The sequence below is a fragment of the Lodderomyces beijingensis genome, assembly GCF_963989305.1.
Source record: "Lodderomyces beijingensis strain CBS 14171 genome assembly, chromosome: 8".
Lineage (NCBI taxonomy): Eukaryota > Fungi > Ascomycota > Pichiomycetes > Serinales > Debaryomycetaceae > Lodderomyces > Lodderomyces beijingensis.
The window spans coordinates 706,588-720,630 of NC_089977.1; the positions used below are offsets into that span (position 1 = coordinate 706,588).

The 14,043-nt window shown below is 44.3% G+C and overlaps 4 protein-coding genes across 4 annotated transcripts; 3 read left to right on the plus strand and 1 right to left on the minus strand. All coding sequences in view use genetic code 12, as the record gives it.

Annotated features, from left to right (window-relative positions):
* Positions 1–39: 39 nt before the first annotated feature.
* Positions 40–450, plus strand: LODBEIA_P60360 (uncharacterized protein; the record flags this gene model as incomplete). The annotated part of the gene is made up of 1 exon (XM_066976435.1): positions 40–450. One exon carries the CDS (start codon positions 40–42, stop codon positions 448–450), a length of 411 nt encoding a protein of 136 aa, XP_066832974.1.
* Positions 451–3,382: 2,932 nt separating this feature from the next.
* Positions 3,383–9,634, plus strand: LODBEIA_P60370 (uncharacterized protein; the record flags this gene model as incomplete). Its single annotated transcript, XM_066976436.1, has 1 exon — positions 3,383–9,634. One exon carries the CDS (start codon positions 3,383–3,385, stop codon positions 9,632–9,634), a length of 6,252 nt encoding a protein of 2,083 aa, XP_066832975.1.
* Positions 9,635–9,986: 352 nt separating this feature from the next.
* Positions 9,987–10,682, minus strand: LODBEIA_P60380 (uncharacterized protein; the record flags this gene model as incomplete). The annotated part of the gene is made up of 1 exon (XM_066976437.1): positions 9,987–10,682. The coding sequence occupies one exon, from the start codon at positions 10,680–10,682 to the stop codon at positions 9,987–9,989; it is 696 nt and encodes a 231-aa protein (XP_066832976.1).
* Positions 10,683–10,921: 239 nt separating this feature from the next.
* On the plus strand, positions 10,922–11,488 carry LODBEIA_P60390 (uncharacterized protein; the record flags this gene model as incomplete). The annotated part of the gene is made up of 1 exon (XM_066976438.1): positions 10,922–11,488. The coding sequence occupies one exon, from the start codon at positions 10,922–10,924 to the stop codon at positions 11,486–11,488; it is 567 nt and encodes a 188-aa protein (XP_066832977.1).
* Between the last annotated feature and the right edge of the window lie 2,555 nt (positions 11,489–14,043).

The window sequence follows — 14,043 nt, forward strand, 5'->3', positions numbered from 1 at the left end:
ACTCCCGACTCCCTCAACTATAGAGAAGTCGACTCAATAATGACAACGCTAACCATAGTCAACCTAAACAAGCGGGCCTTGACCGGCCCCCACAGATGGTTATTCTGGCTCCTCATATTCATCCCCGTCTTTGCCATTTTATTCGCATTGCTCGCATGGAGAAGGAAAAGAAGAAGCAAGGCCAAGGTTATACCGGTGTACCCGCATCAGAATGTCGGTGCTCCAATGTACCCCATGCATGGGCCACCTCCCGGTGGAGCTCATTACTATGCCAGTGGGCCTAGTTATGGACCAGTGCCTCCTGGAGCACCTGGAGCACCTGGTGCGCCTGGTAATTATAACTATGTGCCTCCTCCTTATAGCAATGGATACGAGCCTCAGCCTCAGGGCGATGGCAAGACTAGCTATGCTGCTCCTGATGGGCCTCCCCCTGTTCATACTTCTAGGTAGGTGACGCGAGAGAAAGAACGGGAGGGAGTGAGGGAGAAAAATCAAAGCTGCAATTGATTGAACTTGTGAAAATGTGATAAAGCTTCTTGCTTTTCCCAAAGAAAATTGTTCTACTTCGTGGTAATTATGTTGAAATTACACGTTTTTTTTTTCGTTTCTGTTTTACTTTATATCACTGTCTCTTGGGGGTTTTTGCAGCATGAAGCTGGGTGTTTTTGGGTTTTACTGGGTTCGGTTGTTTGAAGTTTGCAGCCACTTTCGGCCGATGTGAAACCGTTGACTGAGTGTGGAATGTACAAAGGGCTAATTGTTTTACGATAGGGGGTGCCGTGGGCTTGGTTTTCCGATTTCAAAGCAGCCATCTATTCCACTTGTTTCCAATAAGATACAGCCGGCGTGCAAAGTCCGCTCCAAAATTGCCAGCTCAAAGGGGGTCTAGCAAAAACTTTGGACTTGGACTTGGCATCGGCAACCTCTGACTTTTTCGTACTCCAGTTGGTCTCGGTATCAAGCGGCACCAAAAAAAGCGCGCCCCCCCTTCCCCGTTCTCTCTCCCATTTCTAAAGCCTATAAATTAGACGGCTTTTTTACTACCAGCAGTCGTTATAGCCTCGTGGTGCTTGCCAATTTAATAACCCACTGATTTAGCGTTATTCAATGAATGGGTGAATAGATCATGAAAAGAAAAACGAGGGTCGTTTTAAACTTCGTGGCTTGGGATCGATTTACATGTACATGTGCATATATGGATATAGATGTACGCGCAATTACAGAAAATCCGTGTCGTCGTCTTCAACATCAATGTCAACCTCGTCGAGACAAAGCCGGCCTTTGTCTGAACTAAACTTGGGACTGTTGCTTGACGAGAGCCGAAACATCCATATCTCTTGAGAAAAAGGATACGTTGAGCACCCTCTCTTTTTTTTTTCTTCTTAATCCCGCTTTACTTATTGTTGGCGACTCTTCTGCATGGGATATCTCACGAGATATGGCGAAAATGGGAAAAATGTACACGAGCTGTAGAGCGGGTTAGTGCCGGTTGGGATTAGGATTACACGTTTACGAGGGGGGGAAAAGAGGGGACAGACGGTAACGATGATGATGCCATGGGCTAAGCACTTTGTTTCATTTGCACTGGAGTGGGGGGATATTTGTCGAGTTTCGATTCCACTCAAGGGTTTTCGCGAGTGCTATACTCTGAGATAGCTCTTTTTTTTTGGAGCTATACCGCGGCTACATATTTGTTTTCGCAATTGCGAAAGGAGGGAAACTTTGGATCCCCTCGAGAAACCACCACCCCATGTTGCATGTCAAAAATCACTTGATTTCGGTAAATTTTATTTTGTGGGGAGGTTAGATGTCTTGGCTGTGTTGGTGTTGGAGAGCGAGTCCTTTGACGACGGACGTGGGATGGTGGCGAAATGAGACGCGTAATTTTTCTTTCTTCTTCTTTTCCTTTCACGCCCGCTACGATGCACCTCTACCCTGGGTCTTTCTTTGGGGGACGACGAAGACGCTATTTGAAACTGCCACTGCACCTATACCTGCACCTGCACCTGCACCTGCACCTGCGTGTTCGCGTGTAGGCATGTTGGTTGTTGTTGGCCCTTTTGTTGTTGTTCTATTCAAAGAATAATAACGAGACTCTTATCTGGCGTTGCCTTCCAGTTCGTGTCAAAATTGAACTTTGTCCACTCTTTGATTTGTTCAATTGTCAGGTGTATGATTGAACAGGACCGTTTTACATCTTCGAGGAAAGGTCACATGATGTTAAAATTCCCAGTGGACTCTGTTATTGAAACCCCAGGCGAGTTAGGAGATAGAACCAGCCTCTTCTACTCTTTTTTTTTTTTTTTTCTTCTTCAACTGTAGATGGCTCAAGTTGAAAGTCTTGCGCCTTGAGCCTTGAGCCTTGAGTCTTGAGCCTTGAGCCTTGAGACTACCTGCTGCCGTGGGCCATGGCGCAAAAGCTACAAGGTTCCGGTTGTTCAACTTAGCCACCCATGTACGTCTCTTTCATGTTCAAAAAAAACTAAACGCGACGCGCTTTATCTTGCAAACCCCGTTGAACATCACCATGTGTATTGTATTTTAATATCTTGTTTGAAATGCGAGAGTTGGCTAGAGCCTTGATAACCGTAAGCTGAACAATAGCCAGGTTTCAAACATTTGACTCGATTGGGAGATGGTTGAACCCGTTGAATCGTTTTAATTTCATACATAGCGTAAGATAGCGCAAGAGAATACGAGCTCAGGGCCAGGCGTTGCCGAACCTCTTACCTTTCGCATGTAAAACTTATCTCTTGACGAGAACAGGAGGAACTAGAGCCAACCTGAGCCAACGTGAGCCAACGTGAGCCAAGAGGTGAGCCACAAGTGAGGTAAAGATGAAGGAGAGAGGCCAGGAACAAGAAAGAACAAGGGTTTTTTCGACCGATTGCGAGTGCAAACGAGCAATTGAGATACCACATTCTCTCGTCTCGTGTCTCCAGTGCTGCTGCTGCTGCTACTGCTATGTTGGCATTGGTAACTGCTTTTTGGTATTGGTACTTGCCACTGGAGGTGTTTTTTGGCGTATTGTTTCAGAACCAATTTTTTTTATACTTGTTCTTATTGTCATTCAACAAACACACACACACCTAACACCTACACGTACAAGTGGCTCCTTCTTACTAACATTCTTTTTTACAACCAAATAACCAACCAACCAACCAACCAACCAACCACGAGATCAACCACAGCAAGAATTCAAAAAAGAAAAACCCATCAACTTTCTCCCCTTCTTCCTTGCCTTCTTTCAAAAGTTCTTTTTTTTTTCTTTTTTGAAACAGGTGCAACGTTAGCCTTTCCCCTCCTCTTTTCCAACCGCTGGCATACCCCCCCAACCCACCAGGGGGAACCAAAACAATTTATTTGGCTCTAATTCCTTAATATGAGAAAGATTTGGAGTCGAAAGGACAAAGACAAGGACAGAAGATCAAGTTTAACCGGTTCCAGTCAGCATTACCACAATGACGGCTCGGGCTCGACTCTGGTAGGCGGAAGAGCATCCTTCGACCAGCCTTCAATGTATGAGCAGTATCTACAATTCAGCCAACCGTACGACAGCAGCCTACATCTGCAAGAGGGGCAAGACATTCATCATCATCATAACAACGACATCTCCTCCATCAAGGAGGAAGATGACTCCTCGGGATCAAACATATCGCCGTTCCGCACAAACGCATCGACGGCCTCGTTGGAAAGAACCCCCACCAATAAGAGCCAAGCATCGACATTGAATGCCGCCTCCAAGCATCCCGGGGCAGGGCCCCTGTTGAGAAATCCAGCTGCCACCACCTCTTCAGTCCCGGCGTTTGGTTACAATGGCCCCTCGACAAGAGGTCCTCCGCTTGGATACTATGGCAGCTCCTCCCTGCAGCTGCCCATCAGACTAAGCTCGCTAGTTCGACAAGAATACGATACCAAGTTACTCAAAAATGGATGGATCAATGCCATAGTCAACACCAACACAGACATTTGTCAAGAAAATCTAAAACTATATCGAGCAGAATTGAAAGGTTCATTTTTGTATCTCTACAAGCCAGCATCAAGCATTTCGTCTCGAGGCTTCAAATTGGACGATGCCAATGAAAACACCACCACCAACGAAGATCCCTACCCTTCTTCTTCCTCTTCTTCCTCGAGCCATAGGCAGGTTGACTGCTCAATCATTTCAGGTCCCACCGGGTATAACCAATCTCGCACCTCGATCGATGCCAAAGCAAAACCATTCCCTCATGACGATTTCGACACTTCCTCCATCGTCACCAACACCACCACCACCACCATCACCGATAACTACTATGCAAATTTCAAGAGCCCCAAGGAATTCAGAAACATCAAGAGCAGCATGCTTCCAAACACACCAGTAACAGCACCAGCGGCAATTCCAATAACCTCGTACATTTCTTCATCCGATGACGACCAGATTATAACATTTCTCTCTACGCAAACACCTCACCCTATGCTCAAGTACGATTTTGCAAACCACCGATTTACAAGCAACTTGTTTAGCAACGGAGCAAACTCGATGGAGGCTATTATCCACTTTTACTTTTTCTCTACAGATCCACTGGATAATCAAACAATTGAAACACTCATGACAATATTACCCATCTTGCCTGATTTTGGCAAGATTATAAAGTACATTTCCAATTACCTCCTGGCCATATTTGAAGACAAATTCCAAGAACCAGTCAAGAAGAACTTGGTTGTGGAAAGAATGTTGCAACTATTGCGAAATGTCGAGACCCATTTTGTTGGATTTCTTTTGAAATCAGATATTGCCCCCTATGTGTTGAAAATTTTGGAAATCCTTTCAATTTACAAAATCCATCTCGATCAAGTGACAAATTTCAAGCAAAAGATATTACAGAAACAGCAAATGCTCATTGATGTGGCCAATAACGATCTGCCCAGTTCCAACACTCAACCATTCAAGGATTTGTCATCGATTGTGTTTATGAAAGAAATTAACTTGATTGAATTTGCCCATGCCGTTGGTGAGATTGACTTGAAATATTTTTCAGTTTGGAACCCCAACATTGACAAGTCAATGTTGCTCTACTCATCGACAAACAAGGACTCGTTTCAGGACCTATTCTATAAAAAGAACCCTTTGATTTTCACCAATGCAACGCATGTTCATTACTTGTCGAGATTGTTGATCAACCACATATTTGTGGAAAATGCTCTGGCTGGTTCAATGAGCTTTGCCGTTATGGAATTCAAAGCAAGAGTGTTGGAGAAATGGATTGACTTGGGTTGCCTCTTGGACAAGCTGGGGAACATGGCCTCGTGGTTGGGCATTTCTTCAATCATCTTGTCGCAACCGGTTCTCCGACTCACCAAAGTGTGGTCGCTTGTGTCTCCGGACTATATCAAACTATTGAAAAATGATTGGTCTCCGGTATTGTTTGAATTGGACCGCCGATTCATGGTCAACGAGTCGCACGGCAGCGTGGATTCGGCAAGATCAACGGGGAACCAATCCGAAGAAACAAGTGCATCCAAGGACTCGTATCATATCATGGCTCCAAGAGGGTTGGGCAAAATATACCCAAAGGAGCGCGTTATCCCCTATTTTGGCGATTTGGTAATTTACAATAGCGGCATGAATGACAATATTGACTTGTACGAAATGGAAACGGTCTGGAAAAAGATCAATTACTCCTTTGATAGGTGGAACGAGTATTTAACAAATTTGAGCAACCACGAGGAAATCATAAATTACAATGATGAGATTTTGAGACGATACGACTCGATGGGTTTTATGTTTTCCAATGAGAGCTTGAACCAAGTCTTGTGCCTTGGAGCTAGGGAAGACGGATTGTTAGGGAATGACATCAATATAGACCCAGTGGATGTAAAGTACAATTTTGGCAGTTCTCATCTCAAGAGCAATTTGATGCGCTTGATTGAAATCAACTGTGACTCTATTGGCTTGGAACAAGTGATGCGGTTGTCAATCAGTTTGGAGCCAGATCTAGCCGAGGCCTATTTAAATGTTGATACTTTGCTGCCACATGCATCCCTGATACCATCGTCCTCCTTTGAGCCATTACGAAACCAAAACCTACACCAGTCTGCCGTGTCGGTGAACTCGATCGAGTCTCACGGATTATCCTTGGACTCAACCCGTTTGCCGGCTGCACCATTCAATCCATTGTCACGGTTGCCCACATTCAACAATCATTATTTTCAGTTGCATTTTGCAAAATACGATGAACTAGCCTACACGGAGCCGTTGGCGCAACGACCTCCCAATCTGGCGGTTGACAACCACGACATTGTCATTGATGACGAATTGACATTCAGGGCCGACGATTTTGTAAATGAGTTTGACGTCATGAGTGTCGCTAGCAAGAATGAGAATGAAGACCATATCAATACTGAAGCACTCGACGAGGACGAAGTGATTCTGGGGCTAGGAATCGACGTTGATGACATCCTTAATTCTGACAAGTTTAACAACATTATTCCGTCTACAGCAACGAATGATTTGCAAAAACTCAAACAACAACTGCCACTGCAACAACAACTGCAACAACAACTGCAACAACAACTGCAACAACAACTGCAACGACAACAACAGCCGACTCCGCCATCAAGCACGGAATCCAACTCGGGAAGCATGCATGGTAATGGAATCAGAAAGATTTCCAAGTTTATCCCCAAGTACGCCACGGTGGACAAATTAATAGACTTGCTACTCATTGACTCTAGACATTTCCACCCTGACGTGCAGTTGGATTTATCAGAATACAGATTTGTGTTTTTATTAAACTACACCTCGTTCATGACCACTAGGGACTTGTTGTCGAAACTCACCCACAGATTTGTCAATTCTGGAAACGCCGTGCTCTCGGTTATGAAAAGGCAGCATTCGATGAACCAGGCAAAGGCATGGACCGAGGAAAACTCAGGCTCGGAAAGGAACAATCTTCCGCGCAATTTCCCCAACTGGAGTTTGGACACCAGTATCAAGTTGGCAGAGTTGGGAACAGTTGACTATGAGCTTTTACTCCGGATCCAGATTAATATTTTAAAAGTGTTGATTGTTTTGATCAACAATTTCTATTCCAATTTCTCACTGAACTTGGACAATAAAAGACTCTTGATCAAATTGTTGAAATTCTTCAGCAATGAGATTATGCAGTGGTACCACTCGAAAAAGATTGATGCTTCGTTGGAAAAATCGTTTGAGAGCTTGGTGGCATACTATAAAAAGTTGAAAAAATTGTTTGTTAAAAAGACATATCGACCAGTTGAAAACTCCAAATTTGACGAGTATTTGATCAACGAGTTTAAATTCAACAATTCGTCATCGCAAGTTCCAATCAACCGGAATTTGCCAAGCCCTAAGAATATTTACAAGATTGAGAAATTTCTCCAAAAATTTAATAAATTGTTGACGATTTTCTACAAAGGGATCAAATCAGAGGATTGGATTAAGAGCTACAAGATTTTGGAGAGTCTCTATGAAGCCAACGCCTTGTTTGATTTCAAGCTTCAGAAGCCTGGAGTTGCTGAAGAGGAAAATTTGCTCGTGATTTCAAACGTTTTCCATTTTTTTGAAACATTGGTGTCCGAGTCTGACCGGCAATTAGTCTTGAGAAAATTCCCATTGGTTTTCCGCAAGTTGTTCAAGCTATATTTCAGGTTCAAGACCTATTTGTTGATTCAATTGACCGATCCAAAGATAACTCTTGACGAGAGGTTGGATAGGATGAAAACCTTGTTGATCATGACAAAGGTGTCGCAGTTGAAAATGAGCGACAATCAGTTTGTGTTTGAAGGCGTCGGTAACATTCCATCTTGCATTGAAACTGCCATTGTTAATGTCATTTACTCGCCCGAGAGTCGAATGTTTAGCAACTTGTGGATCAAGGCCGCTATCACTCTCGACAACTCGCGCATGGGACTGTCGTTTGAAACCGTTGATGAATTGATCCCACTGAATATCACCGCTGCCGATTTGCAACTTTTCTCGGAGCCGCTCTTGCCATGCTTTGGGTGGATTATTGAGAATCTAATTGCTGGTAACAAGTGCCCCTCGTTTTATAAAAATATGATCAATTTCAACAAGAGATACCTTATTTTTAAATTGATCAAGGAATTTGGGATTGAAGATGCCACCGGTGACTCAACTTCTCCCGTTCACGAAGTGGCCCACCATGAAGCTCGAGAATTTGATTTTTTGTTGAAATTGAACGAGTCATTGGTTACTCCAAATGCAATTGAGTTGGCGTTGCAACAGAGCCCCAGCAAGGACAGTATACCCATATTCAGGAGCGTGGTAAAGGAACAGCTGCGTATTCTCATCCTTGATAACCAGAAGAAACAAGTCCGCGAACCCATATCTTCTGCAGGACATACCATGAACACGTTGCGGATAAATACGGGCAATCCGCCTAGTGGAATGCACCAACTCACAAAGAAGAATTCAAACACGTCGATAAAGAGACAATCGGTGTCTACATCGTCACGTTTCAAAATCAGTGGACTATTCCACAAGTCAAGACCATTTTCGGTGACAGTTGGTGGTGGTAATGGTGGAAGTGGCAGCAGTGGTAGTGGTGGTGGTGGTGGTGGCAGTAGCAGCGACAAATCATTCTACGCAAGAGAACTTCCGCCACCTGATAGTCAAGTTGAGACAGTTTCCAAGCAAAAAGCTTCCTTGATTATTACTTTGAAAAACAAAAAGGTGTTCCCCGTGTACATGCTTCCGTTTAGTTTCAAGATTGATTCGGAGTCGCCCAATGACAACACCGAGTATTTCTTCCAGGCCACATCTGACACTGATATGAAAGATTGGTTGATCAAGATCAACCACTCCAATCGACACTGGTTCTACTCCAAATTGTTGAACTTCAAAACGGGCGGAGTCCACAATTACAATTTGGTTTTCGGAATGCCATTGAGATTTCTTTGCATGAGGGAGCAATCCGAGGTTCCTCTTGTGCTTTCGCTGGTATTCCATGAGCTTGAAACAGGGGGCAGGGGCAGACGCAGCAAAGACGGTCATCACTTTGACAGTGACGGTGCATACGGCGACGACCAATGGGAAAACAAATCAGTGGGAATGATGGACGAAGTTGGGATATACCGTATCAGTTCTTCGATTTTGGATGCCACGAATCTCAAGAATAGCATCGACAAGCTTGGCTTTATCAATTTTGGAAACAGTGGATATGACGCACACACCTTGACGAGTATCGTCAAGGCTTTCTTCCGTGAATTGCCAGATGCGTTATTGACTGATCCCGTGATTGAGAGGTTTTACGAATTGAGGCAACAACAGCAACAACAACAGCAGCAGCAACAGCAAAAACTGGCAGAAAACCATCATGTAATGATTGACCAGTACAGGACGATACTTCAGATCTTGCCCAAGTACAACTACGCTACATTGAGAGCGCTCGTTTGTCATCTCAGCAAAATCCACGAGCACCATGCAGTCAACAAGATGACCTCGATGAACTTGGCGACTGTTATTGGACCTGCATTGACGGAGGCAAGTTCGCTTGATGTCTTGATTAACAATTTTGGATTTATGAATTTGGTTTTGGAAAAGATGATATTACATTACGACGAGATCTTTGGAAGTGGGAATGAAGATAATGATATGGATGGTTGTTGATTCTGGAAGAAAAGGGCCAAAAATGATAATGATATATTAAAAAGGAGTTTTTTAAAGAACAGATTTTTTTTTTGCATACTGTACAAGATTTTTCCATATATATATTCCATTTTTTTTTTTTAGTTTTTTTGAATTGCGTTTGATACGACACTGATTGAACTTGAAATTGACTTGCACATTGGATACAGTCTCTCTGGAACCAGCACCGCGGTAGATTTAAACACATTTGATGAGTCAACAAGATAGATCAAAAGGGAGTACATGTAGCTGCGTCCATTCACGACTCTATAAAAAAGAAAAAACAGCAAGAAATTATGAAATCATTCACTTTGGAAGGAAATCACGTATCTTATTACAGTGCCTTCTCTTGAACCTGGTTACCTTTATCCGCCTGGAGCAGCTCAACGACTGCACGGCGTTCGTCGCTCAGCTTGAAGTAGTTTTGCCGATACCACTTCAACTGCGCGATGCTCTCGAGTATATCCAGCTTGGCAGTATGGGCATGAGCTTTGCGCGGTTCCAACTCCATCAACTCGCGCGCGTTCCTTCGGCCAAACTCCATAATGGAGGAGACGTCAAGCAATCTATAGTGCAAGTAGTCCACCACACGCGGCATATCTTTCATCATGAAGAACTTGTCCATGTGGATGGTGTTGCCAGCCATGATCGCCGTGCGCGGCTCATCGACGTATCGCTGGATGAACTCAAGGAGCTCCAGCTCGACTTTCGCAAGCGTCTGATGCGGGTGCGAGAGTATGCGCTGGATTAGGCCCAGCTCGGTATGGGTCTTGGTGCACCACTCGTTCATTTGCGCGAGTGTTGATTGCGGGTAAAAGATTGTTGATTCGTAGATGGGCTCGATGGGGTTGAGCTCGCCGTCGGTTATGATGCAGCAGATCTCAATTATGTGGTCGTTGCCTAGCACTTCGAGCCCCGTCATTTCGCAGTCGATCCATACGATTGGCCTCTTGGGTTTCAGTTGGGATTTCGTTTGGACGAAATGCTGGACTTGTTCGAGTCGGGTTTTTTTGGATGGTGGTTCGGCCATGTCAGATGCGGATGCGGGTGTGGGTGCAGGTTGCGCGGTGGTTGCTGTTGGAATCGGGTTTGGCGGTGATGCTTTTGTCATTGAGAATGAACGGAGTGGTGCTATTCGGAGACGTGGTAGGGTTCTGATACGTGGAATACGGATCATTTAATGGTGTTCTGAAGGTGGGACCTGCGATATGAGATTTCCACATAGTGAAAGAAAAAAGACCAAAAGAGAAAAAATTGGCCGTTTCGAAAATGTTGAAAATTTTGAAAAAACAAAGAAACACCAATCTCAGACAGGGAGTGTGGTGTCTTACAAGATTCAAACCAATTGCAGAAAAGATGTGGAGTTTGGACGCTCTTGTGTTTGGTTACTACTTGACCCACATACCCGTGACATTGGTAATCGATGCCTCGGTGATTATCCCAAAACAATACCACTCGCAACTCACTTCGTTCCTAGTCCAATTCCACACGTCGCAAAACAAGGATATCGTGTTGCTTTACCCCCAGATCTGGTTCAAGACATTTATATTAGTCGAAGTCGTCTTCCAGTTGCCCTTATTTGTCTACTTTTGTTACAAGTACTTGAAACGGCAATTGGATGCTCGTTATTATGCTTGGTCTTTGATTTATGGCTTCAATGCTAGCTTCACTACTTTTGTGTGCATGGTTTATATTTGCATGGAGGGCGGAAATTTCGGACTAAGTGAAGTTGAAGCTGTTAAGCTTGTGGCGGTCTATTCTCCGTATTTGTTTTTCCCTTTGGTTATCTTGGTTCATGCTTTCCAAAAGCTTACTTTGAAGGCCAAAGTGGAGTGAATATGAACGTTGAATGATTGGTTGGAGGGCGGAAATTTCGGTGTAAGTGAAGTTGAAGCTGTTAAGCTTGTGGCGGTCTATTCTCCGTAGTTGTTTTTCCCTTTGGTTATCTTGGTTCATGCTTTCCAAAAGCTTACTTTGAAGGCCAAAGTGGAGTGAATATGAACGTTGAATGATATTGGTTGGAGGTTTTTCTTTTCAGGTTATTGTCTTGGTCTCGGGCGGGCGATGGCATTGGACATTTTTTGCAATAATTTCCAGCGGTGAGATGGGAGAATGGGATGGTAAACAGAGAATCAAAGATTGCAGAGACTAGAAAGCTTGGTGGAGAGAAAACTGAAAATAGCGACTGTAAAACACCGAGCTATCCACTTGGATTTGAAGAAGAAAAGTGGCCTTGGCTTCTTCCCGCTGCCGCTGCTCCACGCGTGACTTCTCCCGCGTGGCCACCTCCTGATCCTGCCTACACAACGCCTCAATAGTACTCCCCCCATAGCTTCCTCGACTCCATGAACCCCTGCTCCTCACGCGACCTCATCAAACACGCCTCGGGCTCCACGTCGGCAACGCTGAAAAGCTCAAACGTCTCGTCCTTGGCCAAATTCGTAACCATCACCTTCTCCGACCACTTCCCGCATCAAAAGTTTACCAAAGGGAAACGTTTTGAGAAAAGGCGGTCCGCTCTCTTGTCCGGCCGAAAGTTATTTTATGGTAATCCCACTTTCTAGGTCTATTCCTTTTGGATTGTAAACGAACTACAGCCTCTAACTTTTTTTACAATTTCGGGCATCATTTCTTAATGTAGTGACGCTTTACACCAAGACCTGGAGTCTGTAGGACTCATCTTCGAGATACTCATCGATTATCATCTCCGTCCCTCGAATGGGCCATAGTTGATGGTAGTTTATTTGATCCTGAGCTTTGTGTAATGTCTCAAACCACAAAACTTGTTGTTGCAAAATAGATTTTTTGCAACTTTGACGGGAGGGAAACAAAAAGTCAAGTTGGTAGGTTGCAAGACCTGATTCTCAACCAGCCAGTGGCAGACTTGAATCTTGATAAAATCAACGACAACAGGTTTAGCCACGCTGCTTACTCTGGTAATATGAACGGATAATTGACCGTTCGGGTGGGTGGTTTTTGTTTCCTATTTTGCTTGGCTGCAATTGATTGACACGCACGAAGTTGGGAGCTCAATCGCCAATAATCTACACACAACACTTTGAATATGGGCAACCTAGGTAACTCGCTGGTGACGCAGTTTGCCGATTACTGATGAATATTGTCGGGGGGAAAAAGGGGCAATCTTGAGGGGTTTTTTTTCATTTCGCACAGGAAAAGGTCCAATAGATGAATGCAGCGGTCATCACCATCAAATGCCACCTTTCTAGATCACGTTTGAAGTTCTCCAGGTATTAGCACAGAAATCTCCTTACTCCACACCCTGCCACTCGGAAGCGAAGGAAAGAATTGAGAAACGTCTCGCAAGATGAATGTGATTCATGTGATCAAGAGAAACCTCATGCATCGGATATACGCACCAGAACGTGTGATCTCGTCAACCCCCCCTGATTCCCTTTACCCCATACCTTTTCGTTCTCTTTGATTGCTGTTCTAGCCACGCGGGTAAACATAACTGCGTATGCTATACTCCTCATTCCCCCGTTTTTTTTTTCAGTTCGTTCGGGCCCGAAGCGATAATATTTTTTTTTTTTTTAGATTCAGTTTGGTGCAGTTGTGCAGCCAGATAAAGACTCGGTGGTATAATAGAAAGGTTCGGAGTCCGCGAGATATGATTTGACAGTGGCTTATCTTAAACATCGCTAGTTAAATTTTGTTCTTTCGCACCCGCTTAACGTTACATCATGGGTGGGTCGCCGTCGAATGTGAGGCCCACCATCGGGAGGCTGGAGAAGGAAGAATCGGAGAAGAGGAGCAGAGATGAGCAAGATGGGCCTCGTTACCACTTGTTGAGTGAGTGAGGTGGTTGGACAAGCTTGACCTCAACACTTGCGTTGGGTTTACCGTGATGCTCATCGCCAACGTGGCGAAACCTTATCCTAAGCAGCTCTTTCTTTTCTTTTCTAAAACGTAAATACGTACAAGCCATCGATAGTTTGAGAAACAAAAAAAGGTTTGCGCGAATCCGTTGGGGGTGAGTTGATATGTAAGCATTTGTGTGTAAACGAAACCCAACCAACTTTATTCGAGCCACTCTCCAACCCCACACTCTTTCTCCTTCTCAAGTGTTTTCAGAGTCGACGATGGGACACACTAATGAAAAGAAGTTGATGCGCGGGCAGTGCTTGTTCTCAACGCTGGATGCTACGAGTCGTAGTAAACAACCCAGAAAAAACCGCAGTAGCGACGATGACACATATCCTGAAAAGATATTTGAAGCTTTCAATTAGTAACGCTGGTGCAAATGCGAGATGGATCTGTTCGCATCCTCTAACCTTTTTTTTTTTTTAATTGTATGTGGGATTACGATGAGCTAAGCGGACATACGAGTACGGAGTTAATCCGAAAGCTTCAACCCGAGGCGGGGGGTAAAG